Below are 24,038 nucleotides of genomic sequence, written 5' to 3'. Positions count from 1 at the left end.
ATAATAAATTAATAGACTTAGCCATTGAACAGCAATGGCAATTAAGAGTACAGTAAAAATAGACAACCATCAGTAAGTTCTTCTTCCTCATGGAAGAACAGTGCAGTGCCATAAATAAAATAGTCAAGAAAATCATCTAGCTTGCCTATAAGCAAATGTCTGCAGCCAACTACCAATTTATAAAAGTACAGATAAAAATGGCCCATATTAACCTATGCCTTGGGGTGAGCCAGCAAAATGCAAACTGGAAAACTCAGGCAGACAGTATACATTTCAAGGAGGAACATACAGAAAAAAAAGAACAAAAATTATATACTCCAAAGTAAAAGTAAACTGCAATTTTAGATGATGAAAATATAAAATAGAACAAAGAAGTGATGATCATAAGTCAGGCTGTGATTTTATGTGGGGGAGGGAAGAGTTCATCACTGAGCTGGGGCAGATGATGGGGTTTCTGGGCTGGCTGACAAGCTTCTATCTCTCTGGTGGTTAAAGCGTGTTTACCTTTTATTGAAGAGCAACATTTTCAGACAGGTTTTCTTTTTTGGTACTTGTTTTATTTTATTTATTTCTTCTTAAAAGAAGAAGCATAAAATAATTTATAGGTCACAGTTATGTTTTGCACAAAGCCTACTCCTCACACCCATCTCCAGACACTGAGATCCCAAACAAGCGGGAGCCCCAGGAGCCCCTGGCAGGGCCACCTCACTTCTGGGTGTGGCCATGTCACTGGAGGAAATGTCCCGGGTCTGTTCCGTGATGCCTGGAAGAACCTGATAGGACACACTGAGAGGAAGCTTCCCTGTCACCTGCAGGTTCTTGGCCATCACTGTAGAGGGAGCAGGTCCTCACTCTCCACAGGCTGGATCACAGCCAGAGCTTCCTCTCTGCATGGGGAGTGAGGCTGGTCCTTTCCCTGAACACAGTGACAGAGATCTCTCCAGAGGTGAAGATGACACCATTCTTATGTTCTCTGCTTCATAGGTCAGGGAACTGAGGCACCAAGCGGGAAAGTGCTGGTGAGATCCAGGCAGGGAGCCGAATCCCAGCCTCCTGGCTGCAGTGTCTCAGCACCCTCAGTGGAGCCAGTGGGCCCAGGAGCTGACATCAGAGGCTGAAATCCCAGCTGTGTGGCATCCCTGTGGTCTCCTGTCCCAACCACATGTCAATCCAGGACCTGCAGGCTCACGAGCTCTGGAGAAAAGAGAGAAACCGGTGAATGCTCCACTGGGTGCAGAGTGTTGTGTTCATTCCCTGAGGACTTTTCTCTCTTCAGTTGCTCCAAAATCAGATTCTCCCTTTCTCTGAGGGAATATGAGGCCCTCATTGTTTTCTTCCTCCCACCCAGCTTTTCTCAGCCCCTGCCAGTTCCCTCCCATCATTCCATCAACATCAGCACCTGCCCTGTGCCCACCACCCATCAGGCAGGGAGTGAAAGGGCCCCAAGACTAAAGCACAAGACGCAAGAGGGAACCCAGTGTCCTCCCCTCTGCTCAGGCCTGACCAGTTCTGTTAGAGTGAGAGGCCTCCCCGAAGAGAGGCCCTGACCCTTGCCCTCAGTCCCCAGGCCCTCCTCTCCTGCAGAGGCACCTGCATACCAGGGCAGGCCCTGCCCACCGTGGGCTCTGCCCTATACCTGTGGCTCGGCTTTCCTCCCCTCCCAGCCCAGAGCTGGCAGCTCTTAACTGGGGACCCCATCAAGAAGCCTGAGGGTGCCCAGCAGGCTCAGCATGGAAAGACGTGGCTGTCACAGGATCGGCACGTGACCCTGGGACCCCCAGTTTGCTTCAGGAGGCCTGGCCTCCCCTGACCCTTAGCACCCACCCAGGCCTGTGACCTGCTCTAGAGTCACCACTGCTCCCGCCTGGTCCACTTACCCCTGGAAACGCAGCTCCACCCCAGGGCTGCTGCTTGGCAAGGCTTCGAGGCCTTCCTGCCCTGCCTCTAGCAGGGATTCCACCTAGGACACTGCCCTTGCAAACTATAAGGGATTTTCTCCATGTGGAGTAGGGGGGACCCCTTAGCCTGAGGCCTCTGTCCACCCGCTGCACCTGGGAACTGCCACAGTCACAGCCACCATCTCCCACACAGACCCTCCTGGAGTGGGAGCTCCAAATTTGAGTTCCTGTTTCATTGAGTATGCTTTACAACATCAGTATTAGAGGAAATTCTGTCAAGATCGTAGAGGTGAGATTACGAACGTCTTTATGGGACATCAACGTTGAAAGCAGGAATTTTGAGAAATTGGCACATGACTTTCATACCCTTTTCCTGGCCAAACTCCCAATGACCTCTGAGGAAAGCAATCACGCTCACAGAAAACCAGAACTGACAATCCCTCTACGGGAGGCTCCGCAGTTGAGAGCAGGAGCCACCATACACCTGCTCTGCCCCTGCTGCGGGTGCCTCCTGGACGGGGCCCTGATGCTGCAGGGCAGGGGATGAACCTTCCCATCTGCCCAGGCCTGAGGGGCAAACAGAGCAATAAGAAACCACCACCCCTACGGCCAGGTACGCAGAAGTGGGGAAATGACAGAAAGACCCAGGTCTCCTGGACGCTCCATCCTCTCACTGTCCCCTGCACTGCCTCTGTTTTTGCAGAAACACAAAACTTCCTACTTTCTCTTTTCATCTCCCATCAAACAACCAGACTGTGGGGGAAATGATCCTGACTGTCCCTTACTCCAAACTTACCAGGCAGTGACCACCTTTAGAAAGGGATATAGCCTCAGGGAGGGCAAGGTCAGGCCACAGAGCACAGAACAAAGCCCCAGAAACATGGTCCCTGGGGACTGTGTCCCTTAGGGACTGGAGAAGAAAACACTTGGAGGTAGAATGAGAACAGAGACCGCAGCTGCCCTGATGAGGTGCTGGGCCCTGCCCCTCAAATGGCCCACAGACATCTGCTTATCCATATCATCTGCATGGAAACTCAGGGAGGCCAAGTGGTGGGAACCTGGAAAGAGCAGTGCCTTAAGTGACACAAAGGACATGACACCCTCGAGGCAGCTCCTGGAGGAGGCCCATGGGGAGCTGCAAAGCAGACAGAGAAGGCCGTGTGCGACCAGGACCCTCCTTGTTACAAGAGGGCCTCCAAGGGGCTGCACAGGCAGGGCCCCCGGTCCAGGCTTCATATATCTTTTCCTTGGCGTGTCCCTCCACCAAATGGCTGGAGAAACAGGGGAGAGGGATGCAGAGAGGAAGGGACTAGGGGCACCGCCTCCCCTCAGATTCCTCTCCAGTTTCTAGCCCTCCCCAGATCACAACTGCCTTTACTATTTGCTCCCTCTGAGGCTGTGATCATCCAGGCCCTCAGCACTCCGCATGTGATTCCCAACTCACCCCACCTGGACGCGCCCTAGTGAGCCCGAGAGACAGAGACACTGAGATGGGGACAGAGTAGGTGCCACGGCCGTCCCTGCTGGCCACTCCTTACCTGCAGCAAGAAGAGGCCACAGCTAGACATTCGAGGGCCTTCCCTGGCCCTTGCTTCAGAAGGATTTAGGGGTGCAGATGGAGATGTGGCTCCCATTCCCCTCCCAAATACCCCAACTTTCAACCCCTCTTCCAGAAGCCTGTTCACCTACATGCCTATCTGTGCAGGAGCAATGAGGGGATGCTGCTGCGCAGACAGGAGCCTTCCCATCTCCAGCCACTGCCCCCTTTTCTCACCTGGATGCTGTGCAGAGGATGTTTTCTTCTTCCTGCAATGAAGGACCCAGCAAAGAATAATACCAATAACAGTAGCAGCAGCAGTAGGAGCAGCAGCAGCAAGAACATATAGATTGGCTGGCCATTGACTCTCAAGCACCAGCACCTTCCCTGCAAAAAGGCACTTGTTATGCACCAGGCAGAGAGCCACAGCTGACCCTCTGCAAGGTCACCCCAGGCTCACCAGGGGGCACAGGGTGAGTGCTGTGATTCCCACTGTGTTCCATGTAGCAGGTGAAATTCTGCTCCTCTCCTTGGCAAATGCTGATGGTCACCCAGGTCTGGTAGGTTCCATTCCCATCAGGCAGGACACCCTCCGAGTGCTGGGCATCGTGGCTCAAAGATACCCCATCCTGACGCCATGTCAGTGTGATATTCTGGGGATAGAAGCCGGAAGCCCAGCACGTCACATTGATATTGCCATCTGAATCCTTGAGGCGGGTGACATTCACCATGGGGGGCACTGGAGAAGAAAGTGCAGAGTCGGTGAAGCCCTGCTCCCCTCTAAGAGAGATGCAGGGAACAGGGCTGCTCCTCTCCACTGTTCCCACTCTGGCTGAAGCCCTCACAGACCTCAGACCTTCTGTAAATCTGTCCTCACCCTGGGGTCCAATTCCTCTAGGGCTGGCAGGAGGATGGGCCTCAGGACTGCAGCCTTAAGTTCTGGGATCCCCACAATGATGCTGAGGAGGGGAATGTTATGGGTGAACTCCTGGGTCTGGGGCCAGGAAGGAACTCTCTGGGATGGGCAGGCTTGGAGGCAGATGGGGCAGCCCTGTCCCTGAAGGCTTCCTCTCCTGCCTGACACCCACCCCAGGCTCAGGATTCTGTTGGAGGACCTGATTTCCCAGATTACAACACTGAATGATTCAGTCCCAGACCCACCGTATTTATCCAGTGGCTCTGACAGGAGAGGAAAATCAGGACACGAAATGCCAACAGGACACGCCTGCATCCACAGCACTGAGCAGGTTTCCCGGGTCGGAGCTGGGGGGTGAGGCAACTCTAGCAGAACTGTGGGGAGAGGAGAGCTCCTGCCCAGGGTCCATACCTGTTCTCCTGACTCCTGCCCCAGATGCCAGATATCGCCGTAGTTTCCACAGGCAGTCTGCCAGTACAGCGCCAGCTTTCTTTGCATTTTCCTCCAAGACCTTCGTGATGTTTATAGGCAAGATCTGAACTCTGGAGGACTGCGACACGTTCCACTCCCGAGTGTCCAGGTTTTGGGAGAGGAAGAGGTTCCCATCAGAGTAGAAATGCTGGAAGCCCCTAGTGCTGCCGTCTTCATGGATCTCACAGAGTCTAATTTCCTGGAGGGAATGCAAGGCTGCCCCCACCCAGCAGTGACTTCTCCATTCCTGAACCCCTCACCTTCCCACCCAAGTGAGGAACTCAGCCCAGCGGGAACCCCTCCCTGGCTCTCCTCCGTACCTCCCTGTGCTGGCTGAGTGCTGGCTCACCTTGTTGCTGAGCTCCACTGATCCCCCTCTTTCCCACCTCCAGCCCCAGGCAGATCCAGTGGCAAGAGACAGGTCCCTGCTCTCTGCCCCTAAATTTTCTGGAAAAGGCCTCTCCCTGCCCACTCTCACCTCCTTTCTGCCCCTTTTCATGAGCCAGGGTCATCTTGAGGTCCTTCTCATTCTCTCTCAAGTCCTCGATCTCAGTGTTTGAGATCTCAGCTCTCAGGACTGCTTCTGCCCACTGTCCCTGGGGCCCTGCCGGGCATTTCTGCCTGTCACAGTGCAGGAAGAGCTGACCATCCAGATGTCCCTCAGCGAGAAATCCTGACTGCACAGATCCATTCCAGGACAGCACTGTGAGGTTATAACGAAGACTGTGGGGCTCTGGGGAAGAGAAAATCACAGATGAAACTTCTCCCTGGAAGTAACTTCACATCGATCCTTAACACACAGGTCTGCTGTATCGACCTTCCTGAGGAGGCAGGAAATGCACATGGGCAAAGGAACAAGAATGAGGGTTTCATATACAATGAAAACTGGGAAGGTGGGAGGATAGAGGAAGGGACTGAGGAATGGAAGAAGGGGAAATGGAGATGGCAAACTTGTAGGCCTGGTGCCAGGGCTGGGTGGCCACAGGCCCCCTGAGGGTATAAGGACCACAGGGAGAGGCTGCCATGCAGGGGCAATGGAGGAACATGAAGGCAGTAGTGGAAGGAAGGTCTTGCCAGAGGGGAGGCGGGGGATGGGAAGGGACTCAGGCTCAGAGGAACCCATGTCCAGTGTGGCTGTGGTGCACAGGTGATGGTGAGATGGAGGCAAGGGGAGCTGCCTCGAGAAAAGACTCATCATGGGCATGGTAGGGCAAGGGAGGGGTGGTCATGAGGCACAAGGGGCAGGAAGGTTGTCGCCTCAGAGAAGTTTATAGTGGAGTCAGTATCCCAGAGGGAAGCAATGGTGTGGGCTTGGGTCCAAAGGAGAGTGGCATGATAGCATGATAAGGCCTCAGGACAGGCAAGTGCATGGACCAGCCAGTGTCTACTGGGGTGGGCAGACGACAGGGTCTCAAAGAGTCAGTCCACATTTCAGTGAATAGTGCTGGGGGAACTGGATATTCAAATAAAATCAAATCGGACCCTGAATTTGCACTCTATACAAAAATTAACTCAAAATGAATGAAAGACCTAAACTCTTAACTCAAAAACTAAAACTTAAAAATGGCTAGCCATGTGCAGAAAGCAGAAACTGGACACCTTCCTGATACCTTACACTAAAATTAACTCCAGATAAATTAAAGACTTAAACATAAGACCTAACACCATAAAAACCCTAGAAGAAAACCTAGGCAAAACCATTTAGGACATAGGTGTAGGCAAGGACTTCATGACCAAAACACCAAAAGCATTGGCAACAAAAGCCAAAATAGACAAATGGGATCCAATCACACTCCACAGCTTCTGCACAGCAAAAGAAACAGTCATTAGAGTGAATCGGCAACCAACAGAATTGGAAAAAATTTTTGCAATCTACCCATCTGTCAAAGGACTGATATCCAAAATCTACAAAGAACTGAAACAGATTTACAAGAAAAAAACAAACAAGCCCATTCAAAAGTGGGCGAAGTATATGAACAGACATATTACAAAAGAAGACATACATGAGGCCAACAAACATATGAAAAAATGCTCATCATCACTGGTCATTAGAAAAATACAAATCAAAACTACATTGAGATACCATCTCATGCCAGTTAGAATGGCGATCATTAAAAAATCTGGAGACAACAGATGCTGGAGAGAATGTGGAGAAGTAGGAACACTTTTACACCGTTGATGGGAGTGTAAATTATTTCAACCATTGTGGAAGAGAGTATGGTGATTCCTCAAGGACCTAGAAATAGAAATTCCATTTGATTCAGCAATTCCATTACTGGGTATATATCCAAAGGATTATAAATCGTTCTACTATAAGGACACATGCACACGAATGTTCATTGCATTCAATTGTTTACAATAGCAAAGACCTGGAACCAACCCAAATGCACATCGATGATAGACTGGACAGGGAAAATGTGGCACATATACACCATGGAATACTATGCAGCCATCAAAACAATGAGCTTGTGTCCTTTGTAGGGACATGGATGAACCTGGAAACCATCATTCTCAGCAGACTGACACAAGAACAGAAAATCAAACACTGCATGTTCTCACTCATAGGTGGGTGTTGAACAATGAGAACACATGGACACAGGGAGGGGAGCATCACACATTGGGGTCTGTCCGGGGGAAATAGGAAGGGGACAGCAGGGGGTGGGGAGTTGGGGAGAGATAGCATGGAGAGAAATGCCAGATATAGGTGATGGCGAGGAAGGCAGCAAACCACACTGCCATGGGTGTACCTATGCAACAATCTTGCATGTTCTTCACATGTATCCCAAAACCTAAAATGCAATTTTAAAAATTTCTTACAAGAAAAAATCTTCATGACATAGGATTTGACAGTGCTTTCATGGATGTGACACCAAAGCACAGACAGAATAGAAACTGGACTCATGAAAATTAAAACATCTGTGCATCAATGTGAATAAGCAATCAACCCCTGAAATGAAATAAATATTGCAAATCATACATCTGATAAGAGATTAGTTTCCAGAATACATAAGGAAGTCTGATGAAAAGAATGAAACAGTCAACCCACTCAAAAATGGACAAAGTAGCCAAGCGAAGCTACGTGGGGCAAAAATGGGCAAAAGTCTTGAATGGCCAATTCTTCAGAGAAAATATACGAATGATCAATAAACTCGTGAAAAGATGCTCAATATCAGTGGTCATTAGGAAAATACAAATCAAACCCACAATGACATACCACTTCAAACCAATCAGGATGGCTATTATCTCACACACACACACACACACACACACACACACACACACGAGGTGGAGAAACTGAAGTCCCGGTGTACTGCTTCTGGAAATATAAAATGGCACACCTCCTTCAATGGAAAACACTATGGTAATTCCTCTAAAATTAAAAAAATGAAATACCATATGATCCAACAATCTATTTCTGGGTATATATCCAAAGGAAATAAAAGCAGAAACATGAGGAAATATTTGGCCTCCCATTATCATAGCAACATAATTGCCCACATCCAAAAGGTGGGAAGTAACCCAAGTGTCCATTGTCTGAGGAATGGATAACCAAGAGGTGGTACATACATATAGTGAGTATTATTTATCATTAAGAGGAATGAGATTCTGATGCATATTACAACCTGGATGAACCTCAAAAATAGTAGAAGTGAAATAAGCCAGAAACAAAAAGACAAACATTACATGATTCTACCTAAATGAGGTACCTAGAGTGGTCAAATTCATAGAAACAAAAAGTAGAATGGTGGTTACCAGGGGCCAGAGGTAGGGAGAAATGGGGAGTTACTGATGAATGGTACAGAGTGTTGGGTTGCACGAAAATGTGAATGTATCTAATGTCATCGAAGTGTACACTTAAGAGTGGTTAAAACAGTAAAATTTGTATAATGCACACTTTACCACAATTAAACATTTAAAGAAGAAGAAATACCAATCCTATTCAAACTGTTCTGAGAAACAGAGGAGGGAATACTTCCCAACTCATTTTACAAAGCCAGGAATATCCTGATACCAAAACCAGGCAAAGACACATAAAAAAGAAAACGACAGGCCTATATCCCTGATGAACAATGATGTAAAAGCTGTCAATGAAATACCAGCAAACAAAATTCAGCAATACATTAAAAAGGTCATTCTTCATGACCAAGTGGAATGTATTGCAGGTATGCAAGGATGGTTTAACATACACAAATCAATCAGTATAATACATCATATCAACAGAATAAAGGACAAAACCATACCATCATTTCAATTGATACTGAAAAAGCATTTGATAAATTCAACATCCCTTCATGATAAAACCTCTCAAAAAACAGTATAAAAGGAACAGACTTCAATATAATAAAAGCCATATATGACAAACTCACAGCTAGTAATGTACTGAATGGAGGAAAACTGAAAGCCTTTTCTCTAAGATCTGGAACAAGACAAGGATGACTACTTTTTACCACAGTTATTCAAAACAGTACTACAAGTCCTGGCTAGAGCAGACAGGAGAAGGAAATAAAGGACATGGAAACTGGAAAAGAAAAAGTCAAATTATCCTTGTTTGCAGGTCATGTGCTCTGATATTTGGGAAAACCTAAAGACTCCGCCAAAAAACTAAAAGAACTGAAGAACAAATTCAGTAAAGTTGGAGATTCAAATTCAACATGCAAAAATCAGTAGCATTTCTACATGCCAACAGCAAATAATCTGAAAAAGAAATAAAAAACGAATCCCATTTACAATAACTGCAAATAAAATAAAATACCTAAGAATAAACTTAACTGACGAAGTGAAAGGTCTTTCCAATAAAAATCATAAAACACTGATGTAAAAAATTGAAGAGGACACAAAAGTGAAAAAGATATTCCATGTTCATGGATTGGAAGAATGAATTTTGTTAAAATATCTATAATACCCAAAGCAATCTATAGATTCAATGCAATCCCTATCAAACACCAATGACATTCTTCACAGAAACAGAAAACATAATCCTAAAATGTACATGGAACCATAAAAATCCCAGAATAGATAAAGCTCTCCTGAGCAAAAAGAACAAAACTAGAGGAATCACATTATCCAACTTCAATTTATACTCCAGAGTTACAGCAACCAAAACAGCATGGTAGTGGCATAAAAACAGACACATGGACCAATGAAACAGAACAGAGAACCCAGAAACGAATCCTGACATCTACAGTGAACTTATTTCCAACGAAGGTACCAAGAACACACACTAGGTAAAGGCAAGTGTCTTTAATAAATGGTGCTGGGGAAACTAGATAGATATCCATATGCAAGAATAAAATTATGTCCCTAGTTCTTACCATATACAAATATCAAATCAAATGGATTAAAGACCTAAACCTATGACCTCAAACTAGGAAACTGTAAAAGAAAACACTGGGGAAACTCTGTAGGATATTGGACCGGGCAAAGATTTTTTAAGTACTACCCCACAGGCACAAACAACCAAAGTAAAACTGCATAAATGGGATCATATCAAGTTAAAAAGCTTCTGCACAGCAAAGGAAACAGGCCAGGCGCAGTGGCTCATGCCTGTAATCCTAGCACTTTGGGAGGCTGAGTCAGGTGGATTGCCTGAGCTCAGGAGTTCAAGACCAGCCTGGCAACACGGTCTCATTTTTACTAAAAATACAAAAATTAGCCAGGTGTGGTGGCATGTGCCTGTAGTTCCAGCTACTCAGGAGTCTGAGATGGAAGAATTGCTTGAACCCGAGAGGAGGAGGTTGCAGTGAGCTGAGACTGTGCCATTGCAGTCCAGCCTGGGCCACAGAGAAAGACCAACTCCCCACAAAAAAAAAAAAAAAAAAAAGGAAGAAAAACCTCCTGCATAGCAAATAAAACAATAAACAAAGTGAAAAGACCATCCAAGAATGGGAGAAAATATTTTCAAACTATTCATTTGACAGAAGATTAGTAAGTGAAACATATAAGGAGGTCAGACAACTCTATAGGAAAAAAATCTAATAATCGGAGTTAAAAATGAGCAAAAAATCAGAATAGTCATTTCTCAAAAGACATGTAAATGGCAAGCAGGTATATGAAAAGGTGCTCAGCATCCTTGGTCATCAGATAAATGCATCAAAACTACCATGAGATGTCATCCCACCCCAGATATAATGGCTGTTATCCAGAAGACAGGCAATAAGGAATGCTGGCAAGGACGTGGCAAAAGAGAACCCCTGAACACTGTTGGTGGGAGTGTAAACTATACACCACTATGGGAAACAATGTGGAGATTCCCCAAAACTAACGTAATAGAACCGTCATATGCTGCAGCACCCCCACTGTTAGGCATATACCCAAAAGAAAGGAAACTGGTATATTAAAGAGCTATCTACTTTTCCACGTTTATTGAGGCACTATTCAAAATAGCCAAGATCCGCAAGCAACCTAAGTGTCCATCAACAGACAAATGGATAAAGAAAACGTGGCGCACATGTGTATTTGGAGTACTATTCAGCCGTCCTGTCATTTGCACAGACCCGGAGATCATTATGTTAAGTGAAATAAACCAGGTACAGACAGACAAACTTTAAGTGTTTTCACTTGTTTTTGGCAGCCAAAAACTAAAACAACTGAACTCATGGGGAGAGAGAATGGAATGATGACTACCAGAGGCTGAGAAGGGTGGTGGGGAGTGGGGAGTGAGATGGTTAATGGTTACAAAAATATAGTTAGAATGAATAAGATCTAGTTGATAGCACAGCAGGGTAAGTCAACAATAATTTACTGTACATGTAAAAATACTGAAAGAGCACAATGGGATTGTTGGCAGCACAAAGAAAGGATAATGCTTGTGATAGATACCCCATTTACCCTAATGTGATGATTACATATTGCATGCCTGCGTTAAAATATGCCATGTACTCCATAAATAAATATGTACTACATACTCAGACAAAAGTTAAAAATTTTAACAAAAGCAAGGGTTGGGGGTACTGGACATAGAGAGAAAACCAAGGTAGAGGGGGAGACTCCCAGACTGAGGAAGGGCCTGCCAAAAGTAGTGCTGGAGGGGGAACAGTCACCCCAGAGCAGGCAAAACAAAGATTTTAGGTGTGTGGTGTAGGGAGTGAGAGCCCACTGGGGTCAAGGAACCGAAAGAAAAGAATGAAGGTCAAGAACAGTTGGACCAACAGCCTGTTTTAGGTCTGGTTTGGGGAGGGGAGATGGGCAGAGCAAGAACTGGAGGGGAGCGTGAGCGTGAGTGTGGGGCAGGAGTGACTGTGGAGGAACTTGGATTGGGGTGAGGACAGGAGGGGAGGGTGCTCTGTGGGGGGTGGTGTTTGGGAAAGGTGAGAACTTGCTGAGGGCCCAAGGCAGGTGAGCAAGAGGTAGGAGCAACGCAAGGTCCCCAGGTGGAGAGGGGCAGAGGGACCAGGGAGGGATGGTCCAGCACCTGTGGGCTGGAGGGTGGGGTCCTCCAGAGTGTGAGGCTGAGGATAAAGGAGAGGAGAAAGGGCCACCATGAGGTGGGGCCCAGAGCAGGCACCTGCACTGGAAGGGAGGGGGCATCTGCACTGCCCTGTGTCCAGCCTAAGACCCAACTGTCATTAGCACCAGGGCTCCCCTTGGGTGGTCTGGAGGGGAATGGGATGGAGGGAAGGTACCCCCGCCCTCACAAAAGGCAGCATGAGAAAGTGAGGGTCAGGGACAGGTGGGAATGGGAGGTATAGGGTCACCACTGGATGAAGGCTGCTTATAGGAAAGGCCTAAAAGGGAGACAGGAGGGACCTGCTGTGGTGGTAGCAGGAGCTGGGAGGGCAACAGGACCCAGAGGGCCCTGAGATGGGCAGGGGAGAACGGGGCAGGGAATCTGGTGCCCTTAGATCACTGGTCATTAGTAGGGGTGGGATGCCAGAGTGGAGAGGACCCCCTCACCCCGGCCCCCCAATCCCCCCAGGAGTAGGGGGCCAGGGGAGAATGAGCCAGGAATGAGAGAAGTCGCGGGAAGAATCCTCTGCCCGGAACCTGCAGCCTCCAACCCCCTTTCCCCTCAGCCACCCTCACAGTCCCCACAGCAGCAGAAAGCACCACCAGCTCCAGGTCCCGAGAAAGGAGGGCCCCAAATACAGGAGCTGCTGCCCGGGAGCTGAGAACCCGCTGGCTCCGGGGAGAGGACTGGGCTTCAGGGACCTGGGAGCCGCCCCCAGCACCGGGAGATGCGGCTGCCTCAGTGGCCGAGCTGGGAGGGCTCTCAAATTCCATTCACAGGAGCAGCCCGGGGTGGAGGGCGCAGCCCGGGACCCCAGGGGTCTCAGAAGGGCTGGTTCGTCCGAAGTGAGAGGAGGCAGAGGCGAGGCGAGGCGAGGAGAGCAAGTGCAGGACAAGAAAATGCAGGGGCGGGTGATGCGCGGTCCCGAGGAGGACAGAAAAGAGACCGGAAAGAAGGGCTGAGGTGTGGCGGCCACGGGCCGCGTCCAGCTCCCCGCACCCCCGACCCCGCGTCTGAGCGCCGCCCGGACCGCACCGCGCTCACCGTGACCCACCGGGACCCCCGGAAACGTCTCGCCACTCCCGCTCCGCGGAGGGCCGCCAGGAACCCCACTCACCAGCGGCGGCTCCCTGGGCTGCAAAAGAGAAGACGCCGGCCAGAAACAGCAGGACCCAAACCAGCCCCATGGCCCGACGTCGCCACCGTCTCAGCTGCTGAAGCACAGGTGACTGAGCGGAGCCGGGGAGAAGGCCGCGCTGATATTTAAGCGCAACAACCGCTCCTCCAATGAAAATGAAGGCGGCAACTTCGGCACCACTTAGTCCATACTTGGCGGAGAGGGCGGGGCCACGCTCGGAAATATCCAGAGGCTTGAGACTCGGGGAACTGTAGCCGGCGGTACCAGGGGCCCAGACGAATGGGAGCGCAGCCAAAAGCGGGGACCTGCTGTGAGTAGCTGAGGGTACAGCTCCAACCTGAGGAGCATGGCCAGGGCCCTGCCGCCCTCGCTGCATCGCCACCACCCGTCCCCGCACCCCCACCCTAAGGAGCGCGGGCCTCACCAAGCCCCTTTCGCCGGTCGCCCCATCCGGCCGGCTCTCATTGGCTTGTTCCTTCCAGGACAGACAACGCGCGGCTATTCTCCCGACACACTCCCTCAGCCGCGCACAACGTTACTGGCAATGAGAGCAGTGACCAGATTTGCAGACTTGTTTCCAGATCTCAGTCACCTCTGCCTCTCAGCAGCACCGCTCAGACGACAAACTCTTAGACGTTTCAGCTTTAGAATCTCCTTCTCTTCCCTTCGACTCGAAACCAGGTCCCCCTTCACCCCATAATATCTTCTAAGTGTCTGAGGTCTCGCAGGGCCGCCTCTCTATTCAGTCCCTGGCTAATCACAGGGCCAAGGACGCGGCTCCCCATGGTTCACTATAACACCAAGCTCTCTCCAGACTCCCTTTCCCAGCCTGCCTTAGGACATCTGTACCTCCGGGGCCACAGTCCCTCCAGTGTGACAGATCCACAAGAACTTTCTACATGTCTCCCACCACATCACTCCGTTTCTCTTTAGAGCATCACCATCCTTGGTCCCTTCTGATTTCCTCCTTCCCCTTCATCTCCAGGAGTCAAAGTCAGCTCCTCCAACCCTATTTCAATCCCACAGCCACTGCCTTGGTCTAGGCTTTTCCCTCCCTTCAGCCTAGGTTACTACACCGGCTTCCTAAACACGGTGCCTGCCCCAGTTGTAACCAGAGTGTTCCAAGCCACGCACAGCGCCACATCTGCTGAATGTCACACAGGATGCTTCTACTCTACCATGGAAACCACAGCTGCCAAAACCTGCTGTTTGGCGAAATGTCACACCCATTTCTCTGGTGACATCTCCTCAGGGTTGCAGTAAAAGTGAGCTCTGGGATCTCCTCACCCTATCCCACCAGGATGCCACTGCCTAAGCCATGTCCCTAATCCAGGTCACTGTCACCTCTGCCTGGAGCCCATCAGACCACACCATATCCTTAAAATCTTCCCACTTAGGCTGGTCTGAGTGTACTGGTGTTTACACCTAATTGATCACAACCAGTTATGGATGTCTTTGTTTCTTACTCACTCCCACTATTTCACTTGACTAGCCTAAAAAAAAGAAGAAAATCTTTTCATGTAGATAGCTGTGATGGTGGCACAACCTTGCGATTATGCTAAAAGCCACTGAGCTGTACACTTTAAAAGGATAAATTATGTGGCATATGAATTCTCAATTCTCAATAATAATAATCCTGTCCGGAAAGCCCCTTTCTACTGTGAGAATTGCCTTGTCCCCAGCAAACATCTCTTAGTCTTTGGGACATTTAGCCAATGGTCTTCAAACCTAGCCACTGCATAGAACCACCTGGAGAGTTTTAATATCCATGTTCCCAGGCCAGAGCCCAAACCAGTTAAATCAGCAAACCTAGGCTGGACCTAAACCTTCGTATCTTTTAAAGTTCCCTAGGTGTGATTCCAGTGTGTAGTCAAGTTTTAGAGCTCCTGATCTAGCTCATGGTTTCAACCTTCCTGATGGTAGTGACTGTGCCCTGCCTTGAATCTTTTTTTTGGCCTCACTCTGTCACCCAGGTGGAGTGCAGTGGCGTGATTATAGCTCACTGCAGCCTCCAATGCCTGGGCTCAAGCAGTCCTCCCACCACAGCCTTCTGAGTAGCTGGGACTACAGGCAAGCGCCACCACACCCAGCTGTCATCTGCCATCTTCTACCCTCCCCCATTAGACTATGAACCCTCCAGGATCAGGAACTGTGTCCATTTCCTCTTTGTCAGCCTCACAAACATCTTTTTAATTTGAACTATACCTGTCATTGCTAACTATTTCCCTGTGATCCCTAGCCTACACTTTTCTGTGGATGAAAATGTAATGTATTGGAGAATTTTAACAATTTCTTAGTTTTCCCATTAATATTCACTAATAATTTATTTTGATCCTCATAATTTATTGAGCACTGCAGGGACCAGTGTCCTTTCCCCACCTTAGAGAGATTATTTTCACTGCTAAATATCAAGATTATTTTCACTGCTAAAGATCATAAGCTTAGTGAGAGGCAGAGAGGGAGAAGGACCCAGCTCTCATGACGAAGGTCCCAAGCCCTTCCCTCCATTGTCTACCCTCCCCTCAGGACTTCCTCTGTGTGCCAGCTCCAGCAAAGGTTCTCATTCAGCTCACCCCCGCAAAAGACTTTTCACACTTCAATAATAATAATAAATAGGCAAGGTTCGTTCCAAGGCTTTTAGAAGTGGTTGCGCAAAGACATGAAGCCAGTCCTCTCCCAGGCTAGGGGAGCCGGAGATGTTCTTGAGTTCCAAGTGAGTTGCTTCTCAGCGCCCAGGTTTGGGTGCCCCACCCCCACCAAACCTCCCAAGTCTGCTATCCGAAGCCCTCCCTCCCTTTCCACTGCCCCCTCCAGCTTCCTCTGCTCTGCCCCATCAACTATGTTTTCTCCCTCAGCGCTGACCTTAGATCCCGGGACTCAGGAACACAAAAGTGACTTCCTTTTCGCAGACTTTAGTAGTCACTGCTGGGTCCGGAAAAGAAAGAAAAAGGACTCAGCCCTGTCGCTTACATAATGCAGGGCGGGGCTGCGCTTAGCTCCGCAAGCTTTTTTTTTGGGACAGAGTTTCGCTCTTGTTGCAATGGCGCTATCTCGGCTCACCGCGACCTTTGCCTCCCCGGTTCAAGCCATTCTCCTGCCCCAGCCTACCGAATAGGTGGGATTACAGGCAGTTGCCACCATGCCCGGCTAATTTTGTATTTTTAGTAGAGACAGGGTTTCTCCATGTTGGTCAGGCTGATCTCGAACTCCCTACCTCAGGTGATCCGCCAGCCTCGACCTCCCAAACGTACTGGCATTACAGGCGTGGGCCACCGCGCCCGGCTTTGCCCGCAAGCTTTTTGAATTCTACTGCCCGCAGTTCACTGCGAAGACTGGGATCACCCGTCACCCCGCCCTGGGCTATGGAAAATGAAGCGTGTTTACCGATATAGAAACGGAATAACGGCGCTGTGGGCTGGGGAGGGCCGAGCTGCCTTTAGGGTTCTGATTTCCAGCTTTGGGGCGCTCACACCCGCCGCTGTGGAGCAGGAATTCCGAGTCCTGGCTGGAGCGCGATCTGGAATCTGACTCGCTTGAATTCTGACTCGGTGGATTCGAATCCGGGTGAGTAGGGAAATGCACCTCAGCCCCTCCCACGGGCGCCCACGGATTCTTGGATCCGAAAACGCTTCCTGCTGCTCAGTCACCCCAGGAAGGCAGCCCGCCTCTGGGCTGTTCTGATGGAAACAGGCTCCGCCGCCCGCAGGAAAACCCACAACTAAGGGGCCAGGAAAAAGCCCCTCACTCGCCACTTCAGGGAGGATCCTAATTTACACCCTCCATCAAAGACTGCAGTGACCTTCACTGAAATGATACAAGACCCGGGGGCCCAGGGCGCTCGGCTCACATTATGCGGAGACAGCGCCGCCTCGCGTCCCTTCCCTGACCTGCCCCAGGCGGCCGCGATGACGTTTGTTGGCCTCGAGGCTGGAATACACGGGAGATCAAGAGCAGGGAGTCCAGAAAGGAGGGAAGGATGCGGGGTGGGGGTGGGGGGGGCGTGTTGAAGAAAGGAGGTAAGACAGGAAGGAAAGGGGAGAGAAAAAGTAAAGGAGCTTTCTCTCTCTGAATTTGTAAATATAGGGCTATTACTGTTATTTCAGAGCCTGTGAGGGTGAGTGGCAGACAGCATGACCCTCTTCCTCCAGATGTGCCAGGGTGTGTCTCTGGGGCCCAAGAACAGGGTTTTTGTTTTATTTTACATAAGCAAAGTACACATCTCAAAGAGGATAATATTTTCATTTATATTTTTTTGAGACGGAGTCTTGCTCTGGCATCCAGGCTGGAGTGCAGTGGCATCGTCTTGGTCCTCTGCAACCTCTGCCTCCTAGGTACAAGCAGTTCTCCTGCCTCAGCCTCCTGAGTAGCTGGGATTACAGGTGGCTGCCAGCACACTCAGCTAAGTTTTGTATTTTTAGTAGAGACGGGGTTTCACCATGTTGGCCAGGCTGGTCTCGAACTTCTGACCTTGTGATCCTCCTGCCTCGCCCTCCAAAGTGATGGGATTACAGGCATGAGCCACTGCGCCTGGCCAAAGGATAATATTTTAAATCATCTTTGGGACATACTTTGCATGCAATAAACTGCATCTATTTAAAATGTTCAACTTGTTGAGTTTTAACTGTTGTACACACCCACATCTCCACTACCACAGTGAAGATAAAGAGCATTTTTTTTTTTTGAGATGGGGTCTTGGTTTGTCGCCAGGTTGCAGTGCAGTGGCGCCATCTGGCTCACTGCATTCTCTGCCTCCCTGGTTGAAGTGATTCCCCTGCCTCAGCGTCCCAAGCAGCTGGGATTACAAGCTCCCAATAATTTTTTTTTTTTTTTTGTATTTTAGTAGAGATGGGGTTTCACCATGTTTACCTCGTGATCAGCCCACCTTGGCCTCCCAAATGTTGGGATTACAGGCATGAGCCACAGCGCCCAGCAGGTAAAGCACATTTCAGTCTTCTCCCAAAGAACAGCTACAGGATAAAATTCTATGTAGTCATTAAAAAGAGTAAGATTCATTTTAAGTATTGCTATGAAAAGATGTACACAATATACTTTTAACCTTTTCTAAAAGGTTAAGGAGGCTGGGTGACATGGCTCAGGCCAGGAATCCCAGCACTTTGGAAGGTCAAGGTGGGCAGATCACCTGAGGTCAGGAATTCAAGATCAGCCTGGCCAACATGGCGAAACCCTGTCTCTACTGAAAATACAAAAATTAGTTGGGTGTGGTGGCGGGCACCTGTAGTTCCAGCTACTTACAACACTGAGGCAGGAGAATCTCTTGAAACCCAGAGGTGGAGGTTGCAGTGAGCTTAGATGGTTCCACTGCACTCCAGCCTGGGTGAAAATGCCACATTAATCACATATAATATTATATATAATCACCTATATAATGTTAATGTATATTTTAAGTAGGGAATACCTGGAAGATTCCTCACCAACGTTTTCACAGTGACTCCAGAGACTGGGATAACTTTGTGACGTTCACTTTCTCTGAAATGTTGGCATTTTATCTTTTAGTATAAACTTAGATTTGGGTGGGTTGCAGTGGTTCATGCCTATAATCCCAGCTCTTTGGGATCGGAGGGAGGAGGATTGCTTGAGCCCAGGAGTTCCAGGCTGCAGTGAACTATGATTGTGCCATTGCACTTCAGCCTGGGTGACAGGAGGAGACCCTGTCCCCAAAACAGAAAAATAAATAAAGTTTAAAATAATAAAAACTATAAATTGCGATTTATGTGAACGTTAAGGAAGAGAATATTCCAGTTTGAGAATATGAAGCTAAGCCCCCACACTGAAATAGTTAGAGGTTTTTTTTGTTTGTTTGTTTTTTGTGGAGTCTTGCACTGTTGCCCAGGCTGTAGTGCAGTGGCAGGATCTTGTCTCACTGCAATCTCTGCCTCCTGAGTTCAAGCAATTCTGCCTCAGCCTCCTTCAGCCTCCGGAGTAGCTGGGACTACATGCCTGCGCCATCATGCCCAGCTAATTTGTTTGTATTTTTAGTAGAGACGGGGTTTCACCATGTTAGCCAGGATGGTCTTGATCTCCTGACCTAGTGATCTGCCCACCTCAGCCTCCCAAAGTGCTGAGATTACAGGCATGAGCCACCACACCCGGCCAGTTACAGAGTTTTAAAAACCAAAATGTTCAAGCCGCGGTGGCTCAGGTCAAGCGTCCTGGCGCTTGAAGAGGTGAGGCGAATGCATTCGAGTCCAGCCCTGGGTAGCATAGAGAGCGCTCTTCCATTGAAAAAAAAAATTAAACACACAGACACACACACAGACACACACAGACACACACACACACACACACACACACACACACACACACACACACACTGTTCATTAAAACCCAGCATCAGAAACTCTGTTTCAAGAGGATCCTTCATCTTTTCCTGGCATTGAATCTTAAAGTGCCTTTGAAAGAGATATTTTTGGCCGGGCGCGGTGGCTCAAGCCTGTAATCCCAGCACTTTGGGAAGCCGAGGCGGGTGGATCACGAGGTCAGGAGATCGAGACCATCCTGGTCAACATGGTGAAACCCCGTCTCTACTAAAAATACAAAAAAAAAAAAAAAAAAAAAAAATTAGCTGGGCGTTGTGGCGCGCGCCTGTAATCCCAGCTACTCGGGAGGCCGAGGCAGGAGAATTGCCTGAACCCAGGAGGCGGAGGTAGCGGTAAGCCGAGATCGCGCCATTGCACTCCAGCCTGGGTAACGAGAGCGAAACTCCGTCTCAAAAAAAAAAAAAAAAAAAAAAAGAGATATTTTTAGTGGAATGGAGATATGTATCACAATATTTACAAAAGAGATTGGTTGTAACAAAAGGAAAACGCAAATCGGGTGGGGACAACAGGGGACCCTGTTCCATTTATTCTCAAAGCACGCTTGAAACCTGCGTTGCCATAGCGTCCTTGACTGGAGACAAAGTCGAGGCAGATCTTGTTCCTGGAGTATTGACTTGAGTTTGCAAACGGTCAAAAGCTTTTGGAAATCAGGCTTTCAGATTGAAAGTCTCAAGAATGTTCTTTCTGGCAGTGAGCCCGTAAGAATCCAGGCCATCTGGATGATCATGTCTCTGCTTCCACCTAGTGGCAGTGGCTGGAAGGACAGGGCACAGTGATATCGCACCAGTGGGTCTGAAGCCAAGGTGAACCCGCCTTTGCAAAATCCTCATTAAGGAAATGATGACAGTGAAAGATATCAAACCTAACTGACCCCATCTTGCTTCTAAACTCTGAGCTGCCCTTGTTCATTTTTGGGAGTAGGCCGAACTAGCCTTGGGAAGAAATTTATAGTTTAAAGAGAAACTTTTTTTTTTTTTTTTTTTTTTGAGACGGAGTTTCATTCTTGTTGCCCAGGCTGAAGTGCAATGGTGCGATCTCAGCTCTTGGAAACCTCCGCATCCCGGGTTCAAGTGATTCTCCTGCCTCACCCTCCCAGCAGCGGGAATTACAGGCATGTGCCACCAAGCCTGGCTAATTTTGTATTTGTTTTTTTTTTTTTTTTTTTAATGAAAGAAAGAAAGAGAAAGAGAAAAGGGGGAGAGAGAACAGGAGTCTTGCTCTATTGCCCAGGCTGGAATGCAATCTAAAAGTAGGTATTAAAAACCTCTTTTATGCTGATAATTGTGCTTAACAGCGGAGACAGGAAGGAATAAGGAAAGAAAATAAACAAACAGCCAACCAATATTTCGTTTAAATCTGTGAAACGCTGTGCAGGTGCTGAAGAGTGATTTGCTTCCATTTATGTGGTCACTTTAGGTGTAATGTGATACTAAAAAAAATATATGTTCTGTGGACCTGGGATGAAGAATTCTATAAATATTCACTGAGTTTACTTGTTCCAGGTCTGAGTTCTAATCATAAATGTGCCTATTAATTTTCTATCTCATTGATCCGTCGAATATTAACAATGTGGTGTCAAAGTCTCCCACTATTATTGTGCGGGAGTCCAAGTCTCTATATAAGTCATTAAGAACTTGTCTTATGTATCTGGGTGCTCCTATATTGGGTACATATATATTTATGATCATTGACTCCTATTGTCGCATTGATCCTTTTATCATCATGTAATGTCCTTCTTTGTTTCTTTTAGTCTTTGTTACTATTAAAGTCTATTTTGTCAGAGACGAAAATTACAACTCCTGTTTTTTTTTCTCTCCATTTGATTGGTGAGTCTTCTTCCAATCCTTTGTTTTGAGTCTTTGTGTGTCCTTGCTTATGAGATGGATCTAGATACAGCATGCTGATGTGTTTTGACTTTTTATTCAGTTTGCATGTCTGTGTCTTTGATTGGGGCATTTAATCCATTTAAATTTAGGATTAATATTGATATTTGTGAGTTTAATATTGTCATTTAATGCTAGCTGACTATTTTGCCCATTAGTTGATATAGATTCTTCATTATAGAGATACTCTTTACTTTTTGGTAAGTTTTTGGGATGACTGATACTGGCTGTTCCTTTCTGTGTGTAGTGCTTCTTTCAGAAGCTCTTGTAAAGCAGGTCTGATGGTGATGAAATCTCTGAGTGCTTGCTTGTTCACGAAAAATTTTATTTTTCCTTCATTTATAAAACTTAGTTTGGCTGGATATGAGATTCTGGGATGAAAATTCTTTTCTTTGAGGATATTGAATATTGACCCCCCACTCTCTTCTAGTTTGTAGGGTTTCTGCTGAGAGATCTGCTGTGAGTCTGATAGGTTTCCCTTTATGGGTAACCCGACCTTTCTCTCTAGCTGAATTTTCTCCTTTATTTCAACCCTGGTGAATCTAAGAATTATGTGTCTTGGGGTTGCTCTACTTGAGAAATATCTTTGTGGTGGTCTCTGTATTACCTGGAGTTGAATATTGTCCTGCCTTTCTAGGTTAGGAAAGTTTTCCTGAATAATATCCTGAAGGATATTTTCCAACTTGGATTCATTCTCTTCATGACATTCAGGTGCACCTATCAAACGTAAATTAGGTCTTTTCACATAGTCCCATATTTCTTGGAGACTTTGCTCATTCCTTTTTACTCTTTCTTCTCTAATCTTGTCTTCTCGTTTCATTTCATTAAGTTGGTCTTCGACCTCTGATATCCTTTCTTCTGCTTGATCAATTGGAGTGTTAAAACCTGTGCATACTTCTCGGAGTTCTCGCATTGTATTCTTCAGTTTCATTAATTCACTTATAATCCTCTCTAAATTGTCTATTCTCGTTAGGATTTCGCCAAAGTTTCTTTACATGGGGCTAGAACATGTTCTTTTAACTCACAGAAGTTTCTTATTATCCACCTTCTGAAGCCTATTTCTGTTATTGGAATGCATTTGTTCTCCATCAGGCCTTGTTCCCTGGTTGATGAGGAACTGTGATCCTCTGTAGAGAGAGAGGCATTCTGATTTTGAGTATTGTCAGCCTTTTTACGCTGGTTTCTTCCCGTCATTGTAAATTTACCCACCTGTTATCTTTGTAATTACTGACTTTCAAATTAGGTCTCTGAGTGGCCATCCCACTTGTTAATTCCCGGTGCCAAAATCTGAGCAACCCACTGCACCGTGGATGTCAAATTTCAGCCAAGAAACACCAGTATAGCAAAGTCTCCACATCACATTTAAAGCTCATGCAATGGCTCAAAGAGGATCAACGTCAAAAAACTGAATTCCTAGCTCAGGTGAAATCACCCAAGTTGCCTGTGAGGTGTCGTGGAATCTGCAGGTGGAAAGGGCATCTTTATTTAGAGCTGCAGCCCAATTGCTCCTGCATCTTGGGGCCCCGTGAAGGGACCCTCTCCCTTCAACATTGCACAGTGAGGCCATTTCTGGGGAGAAATGTAGACTCTCCTTGGACTCCTGAGGTGTTTACACTTGCTGACTCTGCGGACTTTGACGTCATCATTAAACACCTTAGAGTGATGTAATTTGCTTTGAATGTCACTGTGGAACAGGCAGCTGCTCCTGAAGCAGGAAACAAGGGACCGGTGACCTGCACTGTCACCCCCTCCGTGGTTCTTTCATGCAATGAAATCATGAGTCGACAAATCTATGGCTAGGTGAACAGTAAACTCCATTTCAGCAAATGTTTCAGATGTTCCTTCTTGCCTAGTAGTGTTCTGGCTTTACTACAGCCTTAATATTTTCAAATGTATATTTTCCTTGGTGTAGATTTTTAAATAATTCAAATGTATTTATTACACCGGGTTGTTGCAGTAAGCCACCTCGAATGTTGCTGTAGAACTAAAGTAAGCTAATAAATGTGTGGTTCTCCATGGAGTTTCTGCTAACACCATCTTAAAAACTGATTAACCCAAATCCAATCACTCCTCAGTCCTCTACTGCCTCCTCTCTGGAGCCATCCTCTCCAAGACAGTAAACCAGAGGGCCTCCCAGCTGGGCTTCCTGCTGCCTCTCACTCAGCTGTCCATCACCCACACAACAGGCAGAGGGAGCCTTTCAAATGGGAATTAGAGCTCATCCTCACCACCATGTCCCACAGACACTCCAGCCTCTTCCTTCTTAGCACAGTGAAACCCCAGTCTCTCACTGTTTCCTATCAGCCCCTAGTCATGGGGTCCCTCTGACCTCTCTGGCCTCATCCTGCCCCCTCTCAGCCCAGTTAACTCATCTCCACTAACACTGCTCAATCCTGTCTTAGGCATCTCC

At 47.6% G+C, this 24,038-nt stretch overlaps 1 protein-coding gene and 1 long non-coding RNA gene across 7 annotated transcripts in view; one reads left to right on the top strand and one right to left on the bottom strand.

Moving 5' to 3' along the window:
* Positions 1–535: 535 nt before the first annotated feature.
* LOC100394035 (MHC class I polypeptide-related sequence A) lies at positions 536–16,954 on the bottom strand. Of its 6 annotated transcripts, none has more exons than XM_078368786.1 (7): positions 16,270–16,954; positions 5,301–5,555; positions 4,763–5,038; positions 3,896–4,174; positions 3,673–3,822; positions 3,343–3,436; positions 536–1,194 (listed from the first exon to the last, which is right to left on the bottom strand). In XM_078368786.1, exons 2-7 carry the CDS (start codon positions 5,332–5,334, stop codon positions 1,077–1,079), a joined length of 951 nt encoding a protein of 316 aa, XP_078224912.1. In that variant the 5' UTR covers positions 5,335–5,555; positions 16,270–16,954; the 3' UTR covers positions 536–1,076. The 6 variants fall into 6 exon arrangements, with proteins under 6 accessions (XP_078224912.1, XP_078224913.1, XP_078224914.1 ...); XM_078368787.1 differs by having other exon boundaries at positions 16,792–16,954; XM_078368788.1 differs by having other exon boundaries at positions 4,763–5,021; positions 16,792–16,954.
* LOC108591138 (uncharacterized) overlaps positions 16,423–24,038 on the top strand; it is a 28,678-nt gene continuing 21,062 nt past the window's right edge. The window contains exon 1 of the long non-coding RNA XR_013534012.1: positions 16,423–16,971. This is a non-coding gene — a long non-coding RNA (uncharacterized LOC108591138). The remainder of the gene's footprint in view (positions 16,972–24,038) is intronic.

Source organism: Callithrix jacchus, chromosome 4 (assembly GCF_049354715.1).
Source record: "Callithrix jacchus isolate 240 chromosome 4, calJac240_pri, whole genome shotgun sequence".
NCBI lineage: Eukaryota > Metazoa > Chordata > Mammalia > Primates > Cebidae > Callithrix > Callithrix jacchus.
The sequence above is the reverse complement of the archived record's forward strand: the minus strand, read 5'-3'. Positions and strand labels throughout refer to the sequence as shown.